This window comes from Hyla sarda, chromosome 7, assembly GCF_029499605.1.
Source record: "Hyla sarda isolate aHylSar1 chromosome 7, aHylSar1.hap1, whole genome shotgun sequence".
Taxonomy (NCBI): Eukaryota; Metazoa; Chordata; class Amphibia; order Anura; family Hylidae; genus Hyla; species Hyla sarda.
In genome coordinates, this window is record NC_079195.1 from 7,399,777 (window position 1) to 7,414,029 (window position 14,253).

At 47.9% G+C, this 14,253-nt stretch overlaps 1 protein-coding gene across 4 annotated transcripts in view; it reads left to right on the forward strand.

The window, feature by feature from the left end:
- FAM204A (family with sequence similarity 204 member A) overlaps positions 1-14,253 on the forward strand; it is a 35,141-nt gene that overhangs the window by 14,258 nt on the left and 6,630 nt on the right. For all 4 annotated transcript variants that reach the window (XM_056529631.1, XM_056529627.1, XM_056529632.1 and 1 more), the window contains exon 5: positions 104-193. In XM_056529631.1, the coding sequence (XP_056385606.1) occupies positions 104-193 (90 nt within the window). The remainder of the gene's footprint in view (positions 1-103; positions 194-14,253) is intronic.

Genomic DNA, 14,253 nt, shown 5'->3' on the forward strand with positions numbered 1-14,253 from the left:
TGGCATGGGGGAGTCTCTGGATATATGATATGATAGGTCCTATAACGACACAATGGTGTCCTGGTTGCAGTTGACCTTGTTGTCTCTTATTTTCTCTTTGCAGTCACGGCTGGAGCAGAGCTTGGATGAAGCTGTGAAGAAGGGAAACATTGAAGAAGCGGAGAAGATAAGTGACCACTTGGCCACCAGAGAGGTGAGTGCTGGGAAGATATGAGGAGGAGACGGAGTGGGAAAGAACCGTGCACTGCCTGGTGCTACAATGGAGTCTGTGTGAACTCCTCCAGAATACTGCACAATGTGTATGGGCCCTGTGTGAGTTATGGTGACGCTCTACAGGAGGTATAATGTATATCTCTCGCATCACAATCTCTTTATAATGTAACCAATACCTGTGCTCCGTATAGTGCAGGGGAGATAATCAGAGGCTGCAGAGCCCTTCTCATATCTGTGGGGTGTCCAGGACTACAATTCCCACCATCCATGGACAGTCCCTTAAGATAAAATGAGAGAATCAGCCACAGAAAATAGAAGGAAGGAAAGTGCGGGGCAGATTCCAGGAACCTACTACACACCATGTGATTAGAAATCCACTGAAATGGTGATGTCACCTCCTGTATAATATAATATATATCTGGAGAGCAGTGATGTCACCTCATGTATAATATAATATATATCTGGGGAGCAGTGATGTCACTTCCTGTATAATATAATATATATCTGGAGAGCGGTGATGTCACCTCCTGTATAATATAATATATATCTGGAGAGCAGTGATGTCACCTCCTGTATAATATAATATATATCTGGAGAGCGGTGATGTCACCTCCTGTATAATATAATATATATCTGGAGAGCAGTGATGTCACCTCCTGTATAACATAATATATATCTGGAGAGCAGTGATGTCACCTCCTGTATAATATAATATATATCTGGAGAGCAGTGATGTCACCTCCTGTATAACATAATATATATCTGGAGAGCAGTGATGTCACCTCCTGTATAATATAATATATCTGGAGAGCGGTGATGTCACCTCCTGTATAATATAATATATCTGGAGAGCGGTGATGTCACCTCCTGTATAATATAATATATATCTGGAGAGCGGTGATGTCACCTCCTGTATAATATAATATATATCTGGAGAGCGGTGATGTCACCTCCTGTATAATATAATATATATCTGGAGAGCAGTGATGTCACCTCCTGTATAATATAATATATATCTGGAGAGCGGTGATGCCACCTCCTGTATAATATAATATATATCTGGAGAGCAGTGATGTCACCTCCTGTATAATATAATATATATCTGGAGAGCAGTGATGTCACCTCCTGTATAATATAATATATATCTGGAGAGCAGTGATGTCACTTCCTGTATAATATAATATATATCTGGAGAGCGGTGATGCCACCTCCTGTATAATATAATATATATCTGGAGAGCAGTGATGTCACCTCCTGTATAATATAATATATATCTGGAGAGCAGTGATGTCACCTCCTGTATAATATAATATATATCTGGAGAGCGGTGATGTCACCTCCTGTATAATATAATATATATCTGGGGAGCAGTGATGTCACTTCCTGTATAATATAATATATATCTGGAGAGCGGTGATGCCACCTCCTGTATAATATAATATATATCTGGAGAGCAGTGATGTCACCTCCTGTATAATATAATATATATCTGGGGAGCAGTGATGTCACCTCCTGTATAATATAATATATATCTGGGGAGCGGTGATGTCACCTCCTGTATAATATAATATATATCTGGGGAGCGGTGATGTCACCCCCTGTATAATATAATATATATCTGGAGAGCGGTGATGTCACCTCCTGTATAATATAATATATATCTGGGGAGCGGTGATGTCACCTCCTGTATAATATAATATATATCTGGAGAGCGGTGATGTCACCTTCTGTATAATATAATATATATCTGGAGAGCGGTGATGTCACCTCCTGTATAATATAATATATATCTGGGGAGCGGTGATGTCACCTCCTGTATAATATAATATATATCTGGGGAGCGGTGATGTCACCTCCTGTATAATATAATATATATCTGGGGAGCGGTGATGTCACCTCCTGTATAATATAACTAGGTACACCTCTCTATTGTTGTATGGATTGTGTGATGGAAGAAGGGCGCTGTCTATTATCATAATACAGCACACACAGTCATGGCCGTAAATGTTGTCACCCCTGAAATTTTCCTAGATAATGAAGTATTTCTCACAGGAAAGGATTGCAGTAACACATGTTTTGCTATACACATGTTTATTCCCTTTGTGTGTATTGGAATAAACCAAAAAAGGAGGGAAAAAAAGCAAATTGGACATAATGTCACCAAACTCCAAAAATGGTCTGGACAAAATTATTGGCACCCGTAACTTAATATTTGGTTGCTCACCCTTTGGAAAAAAATAACTGAAATCAGTGTCTTCCTATAAGCATCAATAAGCTTCTTACACCTCTCAGCCGGAATGTTGGACCACTCTTCCTATAACCATCAATAAGCTTCTTACACCTCTCAGCCGGAATGTTGGACCACTCTTCCTTTACAAACTGCTCCAGGTCTCTTATTGGAAGGCGCCTTTTCCCAACAGTAATTTTAGGATCTCTCCACAGGTGATCAATGGGATTTAGATCTGGACTCATTGCTGACACTTCAGAACTCTCCAGCGCTTTGTTGTCATCCATTTCTGGGGCTTTTTCACGTATGTTTGGGGTCATTGTCCTGCTGGTAGACCCAGTATCCCAGACCCAGCTTTCTGACACTGCGCTGTACAGTGCGACCCAAAATCCATTGGTAATCCTCAGATTTCCTGATGTCTTGTACACATTCAAGGCCCCCAGTGCCAGAGGCAGCAAAACAACCCAAAACATCATTTACCTCCACCATATGTCACTGTAGGTACTGTGTTCTTTTCTTTGTAGGCCTGATTCCGTTTTCGGTAAACAGTAGAATGATTTGCTTTACCAAAAAGATCTATCTTGGTCTCATCTGTCCACAAGACGTTTTCCCAGAAGAATTTTGGTTCCTAAAGTTCATTTTGGCAAAATGAGATTGTTGATATTTTTCCACAATTTTGGTTCTCAAGTCCTCTGACAGTTCTCTTCTCCTCTTTCTGTTGTTCACACACAGACACACAATGCAAAGACTAAGTGAACTTCTCTCCTTTTTATCTGCTTTCTGGTGTGATTTTTATATTGCCCACACCTGTTACTTGCCACAGGTGAGTGTAAAGGAGCATCACATGCTTGAAACAATCTTATGTTTCCACAATTTTGAAAGGGTGCCAATAATTTTGTCCAGACCATTTTTGGAGTTTGGTGACATTATGTCCAATTTGCTTTTTTTCCTCCCTTTTTTGGTTTAGTTCCAATACACACAAAGGGAATAAACATGTGTATAGTAAAACATGTGTTACTGCAATCCTTTTCTGTAAGAAATACTTAATTTTATAGGAAAATTTCAGGGATGACAACATTTACGGCCATGACTGTATATGAATGGCACAGAGGCGCTGGTGAGGCTCTGATGCTGCATACGATGTCCCATGTATGATATGATATACAGTGGTCCCTCAACATACGATGGTAATCCGTTCCAAATGGCCCATCGTTTGTTGAAACCATCGTATGTTGAGCGATCCGTGCAATGTAAAGTATACGACAGTGGTCTTCAACCTGCGGACCTCCAGATGTTGCAAAACTACAACACCCAGCATGCCCGGACAGCCAACGGCTGTCCGGGCATGCTGGGTGTTGTAGTTTTGCAACATCTAGAGGTCTGCAGGTTGAAGACCACTGGTATTGGAGGTTATACTCACCTGTCCCTGCCGCTCCGGACCGTCACCACTCGTCACCGCTGCCCTGGATGTCGCCTTCCATCGCTGTCGCTGCGTCCCCGGGGTGTCCCCGACGCTCCGGCAAGGCCTCTGCTTCCCCGACATCTGCGCTCTCCGTCGCCGCCATCATGTCACTGTGCACGCTGCTCCTATTGGATGACGGGACGGCGTGTGCAGCAACGTGATGACAACGATGGAGAGCGCCGACTATGCAGGGGATCCCGATGAGGACGCGACGAACAGGTAAGTGATCGTCAGCGGACCACACGGGGCACAGTAAACAGCTATCCGGTGGTAGATGAAGCAGTCTGCGCTGCCGGATGGCGGTTTATGCGATGGCCCCGACATACAAAAACATCTTATGCTGATGCTGCCTCTGAGAGGCCATCGCATGTTGAAATTATTGTATGTCGGGGCCATCGTAAGTCGAGGGGTCACTGTATAAATAAATATATACACACAAATACAGAGGGACTTATGGAGCTTCTGTTCTCCATTTAGCTGCGTATGTTTTCAGAAATCTTGCCCTAAGGTGGCGCCAGAGAGTCTCCGCTTGGTTCTGACCAGACCATCTAACCTCTATATTGGGGTCCGCATATGCTGCTGGTGACTACCTCTCCTGGACACCGACGCGCCTCATTTCTCCCAGTAATAAGAGGCAGGAGCTGGAAGAGGCAGATAAACCCTGTGCTCCGGGGCGCGCTTCCCGCAGAGCGTTAATCCCGTTCCTGTCCTAATAGGTGAAACTAATTTCTGATGTATAACATTTCTAAGCCCTTAAATAGCATCTTGGAAGCTGCAGCTTTGATGGAGGTGGCCGGGCGCCAACGAAACAAATAACCCCGGCTCAGCACGACGCCACAGCCTGGGAAGTGAAACGCTGTGCCCGGGAACTTGGATGCAGCTTCTCTTTATTGACTGGTACCTGGGACTATGGGGCGGGCCCGGGGGACTCCTCCATGATGGCTGTAACCTTGTGAGCTGACTTGGCGTCCATGTTATCAGAGCTCTCGCAGCAGCAGACCCTTCAGACTCCTCTGATTAAGAGTCTGAAGGGTAAATCTGCCACACAAAGCCGCTCTCCCCCCTGACCACGGCGGCCGGATCAGTGATTGACGCCGAATGTTTGTTTATTTATCAGCATAAAGCTCGGATAATTACACACCGATTACACGCCGCTGCTTCAGGGGGTGCGCGGCGGGCCTGGCCGCTGACACGGAGTGTGACATCACGGGGACACGGTGGCGGTGGAAGGTTACCGTCAGGCGCAGGGGCCAGGCGGCGGCGTGGCTGATTGCTGCAGACAATGGCGGCTTCTGCTCCCGCCACATTAATCAGCGTGTTTTCTCTTTTAATTAAAACCATTTTAGTAAATGAAAGCCCACAGCAAAACACATATATAATTTGTTTGTAATTAGCTGCTAATTGCTGGTAGTTGCGGCTTAGCTCCCTCGGATTCTTTCTTGATGATTGCCATTTTATTAGCGGGCTCGTCATTAATTAATCTTTTTTTTTTTTTCTAATTAGCTTATAAAACTGTTGATGGCACATTATTGTAAATGTGATTTTAAGTTCAAAGCGTGTTAATAAGCTTTCTACACGACGAGAGATAAAGCAGCCGCCGAAAACACGAGTTATTGTGTTTCCAACTCTCAGGGAGGATTCTGGGGATGCCGCACCCCGGAGATGGTCTCATCTGTGACGCCGTCTCCGCAGGTGGAATCCTCACTGTGTCAGGGACAAGAATAGGAGGAACTCCCCGTAATTCTGATGTCCACGGCCGGGAACGGCTTCATCTACATTTACATAGCACTGAATGACACACAACTCCCTGCATCCCTGCTCCACAGGAGATCATTATGTCAGATCCTTCAATGTATAATTCCCATCATCCCGGGAGCTCACAATCTAATCTCCCTATAACACAAGATCAGTTCCGTATAATCACCGACCACTTTATTAGGTACACCTCTCTAGTGCCAGGTCAGACCCACTTTATACTTTCTACAAGGTGCTGGACACATTTCAGAGATAACACTTCATATGGACATGATGACATCACACAGTTCTTCCATATGGACATGACATCACACAGTTCCTCCATATAGACATGACATCACACAGTTCCTCCATATGGACATGACATCACACAGTTCCTCCATATGGACATGACATCACACAGTTATTCCATATAGACATGATGACATCACACAGTTCCTCCATATAGACCTGATGACATCACACAGTTCCTCCATATAGACATGATGACATCACACAGTTCCTCCATATAGACCTGATGACATCACACAGTTCCTCCATATAGACATGATGACATCACACAGTTCCTCCATATAGACCTGATGACATCACACAGTTCCTCCATATAGACATGATGACATCACACAGTTCCTCCAAATGGACATGATGACATCACACAGTTCCTTCATATGGACATGATGACATCACACAGTTCCTCCAAATGGACATGACATCACACAGTTCCTTCATATGGACATGATGACATCACACAGTTCCTCCAAATGGACATGATGACATCACACAGTTCCTCCATATAGACATGATGACATCACACAGCTCCTCCATATAGACATGACCTCACACAGCTCCTCCATATAGACATGATGACATCACACAGTTCTTCCATATGGACATGATGACATCACACAGTTCCTCTGTATGGACATGATGACATCACACAGTTCCTCTGTATGGACATGATGACATCACACAGTTCCTACATATGGACATGATGACATCACACAGTTCATCCATATGCACATGATGACATCACAAAGTTCCCCCATATGGACATGACATCGCACAGTTCCTCCATATAGACATGATGACATCACACAGTCCCTTCATATGGACATGATATCACACAGTTATTCCATATAGACATGATGACATCACACAGTTCCTCCATATAGACCTGATGACATCACACAGTTCCTCCATATAGACATGATGACATCACACAGTTCCTCCATATAGACATGATGACATCACACAGTTCCTCCATATAGACATGATGACATCACACAGCTCCTCCATATAGACATGACATCACACAGCTCCTCCATATAGACATGATGACATCACACAGTTCTTCCATATGGACATGATGACATCACACAGTTCCTCTGTATGGACATGATGACATCACACAGTTCCTCTGTATGGACATGATGACATCACACAGTTCCTACATATGGACATGATGACATCACACAGTTCATCCATATGCACATGATGACATCACAAAGTTCCCCCATATGGACATGACATCGCACAGTTCCTCCATATAGACATGATGACATCACACAGTCCCTTCATATGGACATGATATCACACAGTTCCTCCATATGGACATGATGACATCACACAGTTCCTCCATATGGACATGATGACATCACACAGTTCCTCCATATGGACATGATGACATCACACAGTTCTTCCATATGGACATGATGACATCACACAGTTCCCCCATATGTTCATGATGACATCACACAGTTCCTCCATATGGACATGATGACATCACACAGTTCTCCATATAGACATGATGACATCACACAGTTCTCCATATGGACATGATGACATCACACAGTTCCTCCATATGGACATGATGACATCACACAGTTCCTCCATATGGACATGATGACATCACACAGTTCCTCCATATGGACATGATGACATCACACAGTTCCTCCATATGGACATGATGACATCACACAGTTCCTCCATATGGACATGATGAGAAAATCCGGTTTCACCACATCTCAGCGATGATCTATAGGATGAGATCTGGTGACTGTGGAGGCCTTTATGTTGTTTACACCAAATTCTGACCCATCTGAATGTCACAGCTGCAATGGAGACTCGTCAGACCAGACAATGTTCTTCCATCTTCCATTGTCCGGTTCTGGTGACCTGTGTGAATTGTAGCCTCAGTTTCCTGTTCTAAGCTGACAGGACTGGACCCAGTGGTGTGGTCTGCTGCTGTTGCCCATCTGCTTCAGGGTTGGATGTGTTGTGTAGTCAGAGATGTTATTCTGCAGACCTTGGTTGCAAACAGTGGTTGAGTTACTGTTGCCTTTGTCGTCTTGAACCAGTCTGCCCATTCTCCTCTGGCAGCAAGACATTTTTGTCCACACAGCTGCCGCTCACTGGATAGTTTCTGTTTTTCAGACCATTCTCTGTAAACCTTAGAGATGGTTGTGAGTAAGAATCCAAGTAGTATGGCTGCAACTAATGATTATTTCTAAAATCGATTAGTTAGCCGATTATTGGTATGATCGATTTTTAATTGGCTAAAAATCCAAAATGGCAATAGGGGACCAAGGAAGGGTTAACTAGAGGAAGTGGGGACCACATTGTGAAGTGTAAACAGGGGGAAAAGAGGGGGGACAGCACCTGAAGGGTTAAGCTTCTTGTCTCCGGAGGTTCCGAGGACAAAGAGTCTGCGCCGGCTTCCGGACTGTACACCAGGCAGCGGTCTCAGTGCTGGCGGGAGGCCGTAAATGTCGCATGTGGCCGCATCTTAAACACCGGAGGGTAAGGGGGGACGGAGGGGACATGTAGGGGCTGAGAAAATTGTGAAAATAGTCGGACTACACAATTACTAGGCCACTCACCCTAATTATTTCAGTTTGTGAAATCCTCAGTCCATCATTATGCTCCTCTTCTGGATTTATAGATGACGAGGTGATAGATACTGTGTCCTCCTCGCCTGTATAGTGGGGGGCGTATACTGTTCCCTCCTGGTCTATATAGTGTGTGTGGGGGTGTAGAACACTGTGCCCTCCTGGTCTGTATAGTGTTGGGGGGGGGGGGGGTATACTATGTGCTCCTGCTCTGTATAGTGTGTGTGTACATTGCCCCCTCCTGGTCTGTATAGTGTGTGTACACTGTGCCCTCCTAGTCTGTATAGTGGGTGTACATTGCCCCCTCCTGGTCCGTATAGTGTGTGTACACTGTGCCCTCCTGGTCCGTATAGTGTGTGTACACTGTGCCCTCCTGGTCTGTATAGTGTGTGTACATTGCCCCCTCCTGGTCTGTATAGTGTGTGTACATTGCCCCCTCCTGGTCTGTATAGTGTGTGTACACTGTGCCCTCCTAGTCTGTATAGTGGGTGTACATTGCCCCCTCCTGGTCCGTATAGTGTGTGTACACTGTGCCCTCCTGGTCCGTATAGTGTGTGTACACTGTGCCCTCCTGGTCTGTATAGTGGGTGTACATTGCCCCCTCCTGGTCTGTATAGTGGGTGTACACTGTGCCCTCCTGGTCTGTATAGTGTGTGTACATTGCCCCCTCCTGGTCTGTATAGTGGGGGGTGTACACTGTGCCCTCCTGGTCTGTATAGTGGGTGTACATTGCCCCCTCCTGGTCTGTATAGTGTGTGTACATTGCCCCCTCCTGGTCTGTCCCTCCTGGTCTGTATAGTGGGGGGTGTACACTGTGCCCTCCTGGTCTGTATAGTGTGTGTACATTGCCCCCTCCTGGTCTGTATAGTGTGTGTACATTGCCCCCTCCTGGTCTGTATAGTGGGGGGTGTACACTGTGCCCTCCTGGTCTGTATAGTGGGTGTACACTGTGCCCTCCTGGTCTGTATAGTTGGGTGTATACTGCTCCCTCCTGGTCTGTATAGGGGGTGTATACTGCGCCCTCCGGTCTGTATAGTGGGTGTACACTGTGCCCTCCTGGTCTGTATAGTGGGTGTACACTGTGCCCTCCTGGTCTGTATAGTGGGTGTATACTGCGCCCTCCTGGTCTGCATAGGGGGTGTATACTGCGCCCTCCTGGCCTGTATAGTGGGTGTACACTGCGCCCTCCTGGCCTGTATAGTGGGTGTACACTGCGCCCTCCTGGCCTGTATAGTGGGTGTACACTGCGCCCTCCTGGCCTGTATAGTGGGTGTACACTGCGCCCTCCTGGCCTGTATAGTGGGTGTACACTGCGCCCTCCTGGTCTGTATAGTGGGTGTACACTGCGCCCTCCTGGTCTGTATAGTGCAGGGGTCCTCAAACTACGGCCCGCGGGCCACATGCGGCCCGCGGAGCGCATTTACCCGGCCCGCCGGGTGTTTTTGCCTTAGGACATCCCTGTGTTTCGAAAGATGCTTTCGGAACACAAGGATGCCTCTGTGAAGTCCCTGCGGCCCGCGTTTACTTTAAAAACGCGGGGACCGCCGGGAGCAGGCGCACGCAGCAACGTCACTGACGTCGCATGCGTGCGCCCATGGCAACCGATCGCGGACCAGCGGAGAGGAGTAGAAGCAAGGACGTGCTCGCTGGTAGTAGGTAAGTGTTTACCAGCGGCGCGTCCCTTCGTTGTTCTGACCACCGATCCTCCGTTCCTGCTATGGCCGGAGCGGTGGTCGGAACACTGAAATGGGGCAGTACACAGGCATACAGCCTCCAGCCATACTTTATGGCTGGAGGCTGTATGCCTGTGGGGGAACATACTGCCAACGTAATTTGGGGGACTATACATCCAGCCTAATGTGGGGGACTATATTGCACTTAATGTGGGGAGAACTATATTGCACCTAATGTGGAGGAACTATACTGCACCTATGTGGGGGACTATACTGCCAACGTAATGTGGGGGACTATACTGCCAACGTAATGTGGGGGGACTATACTGCACCTAATGTGGGGGAACTATACTGCACCTAATGTGGGGGAACTATACTGCACCTAATGTGGGGGAACTATACTGCACCTAATGTGGGGGAACTATACTGCACCTAATGTGGGGGAACTATACTGCACCTAATGTGGGGGAACTATACTGCACCTAATGTGGGGGAACTATACTGCACCTAATGTGGGGGAACTATACTGCACCTAATGTGGGGGAACTATACTGCACCTAATGTGGGGGAACTATACTGCACCTAATGTGGGGGAACTATACTGCACCTAATGTGGGGGAACTATACTGCACCTAATGTGGGGGAACTATACTGCACCTAATGTGGGGGAACTATACTGCACCTAATGTGGGGGAACTATACTGCACCTAATGTGGGGGAACTATACTGCACCTAATGTGGGGGAACTATACTGCACCTAATGTGGAGGAACTATACTGACCCTAATGTGGGGGAACATACTGCCAACGTAATGTGGGGGGACTATACTGCACCTAATGTGGGGGACTATATTGCACCTAATGTGGGGGAACTATACTGCCAGCCTAATGTGGGGGACTATACATCCAGCCTAATGTGGGGGGCTATATTGCACCTAATGTGGGGGAACTATACTGCCAGCCAAATGTGGGGGATTATATTGCACCTAATGTGGGGGGACTGTACTGCCAACGTAATGTGGGGGACTATATTGCACCTAATGTGGGAGAACTATATTGCACCTAATGTGGGGGACTATATTGCACCTAATGTGGGGGAACTATACTGCCAGCCTAATGTGGGGGACTGTACTGCCAGCCTAATGTGGGGGGACTGTACTGCCAGCCTAATGTGGGGGACTATATTGTACCTAATGTGGGGGACTATATTGTACCTAATGTGGGGGACTATACTGCACCTAATGTGGGGGAACTATACTGCCAGCCTAATGTGGGGGACTATATTGCACCTAATGTGGGGCACTATATTGCACCTAATGTAGGGGAACTATACTGCCAGCCTAATGTGGGGGACTATATTGCACCTAATATGGGGGAACTATACTGCCAGCCTAATGTGGGGCACTATATTGCACCTAATGTAGGGGAACTATACTGCCAGCCTAATGTGGGGGACTGTACTGCCAGCCTAATGTGGGGGGACTGTACTGCCAGCCTAATTTGGGGGACTATACATCCAGCCTAATGTGGGGGGCTATATTGCACCTAATGTGGGGGAACATACTGCACGCCTAATGTAGGGGACTATATTGCACCTAATGTGGGGGAACTACAACCTAATGTGGGTGAACTACTACCTAATGTGGGGGACTATACTGCCAACCTAATGTGGGGGAATTGTACTGCACCTAATGTGGGGGAACTGTATTGCCAACCCTAATGTGGGGGAACTACAACCTAATGTGGGGGGAACTGTGCTGTGTACTTAAAGTGGTAGTCCACTAATAAGATATATGTGTGCATAGGAATTTATTCATGTTTTGTTATCTATAGTCCGGCCCTCCAACGGTCTGAGGGACCGTGAACTGGCCCCCCGTTTAAAAAGTTTGAGGACCCCTGGTATAGTGGGTGTACACTGCCCCCTCCTGGTCTGTATAGTGGGTGTACACTGCCCCCTCCTGGTCTGTATAGTGAGTGTACACTGCCCCCTCCTGGTCTGTATAGTGGGTGTACACTGTGCCCTGCTGACCTGTATAGTGGGTGTTCACTGTGCCCTCCTGACCTATATAGTGGGGGTGGTAGTATACTGTGCCCTCCTGGTCTTTATAGTGGGTGTACACTGTCCCCTCCTGGTCTGTATAGTGGGTGTTCACTGAGCCCTCCTGACCTATATAGTGGGGGTGGTAGTATACTGTGCCCTCCTTGTCTGTATAGCGTTGGGGGGTGTATACTATGTGCTCCTGGTCTGTATAGTGGGAGGCGTATACTGTTCCCACCTGGTCTATATAGTTGGGGGGGAGGGGGGGGGGGGAACACTGTGCCCTCCTGGTCTGTATAGTGTTGGGGGGGGGGGGGGGGTGTATACTATGTGCTCCTGGTCTGTATAGTGGGTGTACACTGTGCCCTCCTGTCTGTATAGTGGGTGTACACTGTGCCCTCCTGTCTGTATAGTGGGTGTACACTGTGCCCTCCTGTCTGTATAGTGGGTGTACACTGTGCCCTCCTGGTCTGTATAGTGGGTGTACACTGTGCCCTCCTGGTCTGTATAGTGGGTGTACACTGCGCCCTCCTGTCTGTATAGTGGGTGTACACTGTGCCCTCCTGGTCTGTATAGTGGGTGTATACTGCCCCCTCCTGGTCTGTATAGTGGGTGTACACTGCGCCCTCCTGGTCTGTATAGTGGGGGTGGTAGTATACTGTGCCCTCCTGGTCTGTATAGTGTTGGGGGGGGGTAGAACACTGTGCCCTCCTGGTCTGTATAGTGTTGGGGAGGGGGGGGGGTAGAACACTGTGACCTCCTGGTCTGTATAGTGTTGGGGGGGGGGATACTATGTGCTCCTGGTCTGTATAGTGGGAGGCGTATACTGTTCCCACCTGGTCTATATATTGGGGGGGGGGGGAAACACTGTGCCCTCCTGGTCTGTATAGTGTTGGGGGGGGGGGGGGGGTGTATACTATGTGCTCCTGGTCTGTATAGTGGGTGTACACTGTGCCCTCCTGGTCTGTCTAGTGGGTGTACACTGTGCCCTCCTGGTCTGTATAGTGGGTGTACACTGTGCCCTCCTGTCTGTATAGTGGGTGTACACTGTGCCCTCCTGTCTGTATAGTGGGTGTACACTGTGCCCTCCTGGTCTGTATAGTGGGTGTACACTGTGCCCTCCTGTCTGTATAGTGGGTGTACACTGTGCCCTCCTGGTCTGTATAGTGAGTGTATACTGCGCCCTCCTGGTCTGTATAGTGGGTGTATACTGCGCCCTCCTGGTCTGTATAGTGGGTGTACACTGTGCCCTCCTGGTCTGTATAGTGGGTGTATACTGCGCCCTCCTGGTCTGTATAGTGGGTGTATACTGCGCCCTCCTGGTCTGTATAGTGGGTGTACACTGCGCCCTCCTGGTCTGTATAGTGGGTGTAAACTGCGCCCTCCTGGTCTGTATAGTGGGTGTACACTGCGCACTCCTGGTCTGTATAGTGGGTGTATACTGCCCCCTCCTGGTCTGTATTATGGGGGTGTACACTGTGCCCTCCTGGTCTGTATTATGGGGGTGTACACTGTGCCCTCCTGGTCTGTATTATGGGGGTGTACACTGTGCCCTCCTGGTCTGTATAGTAGGGGGTGTATACTGCGCCCTCCTGGTCTGTATAGTGGGTGTATACTGCGCCCTCCTGGTCTGTATTAGGGGGTGTACACTGTGCCCTCCTGGTCTGTATAGTGGGTGTATACTGCGCCCTCCTGGTCTGTATTATGGGGGTGTACACTGCGCCCTCCTGGTCTGTATAGTAGGGGGTGTATACTGCGCCCTCCTGGTCTGTATAGTGGGTGTATACTGCGCCCTCCTGGTCTGTATAGTGGGTGTACACTGTGCTCTCCTGGTCTGTATAGTAGGGGGTGTACACTGCGCCCTCCTGGTCTGTATAGTAGGGGGTGTACACTGTGCCCTCCTGGTCTGTATAGTAGGGGGTGTACACTGTGCCCTCCTGGTCTGTATAGTAGGGGGTGTACACTGTGCCCTCCTGGTCTGTATAGTAGGGGGTGTAC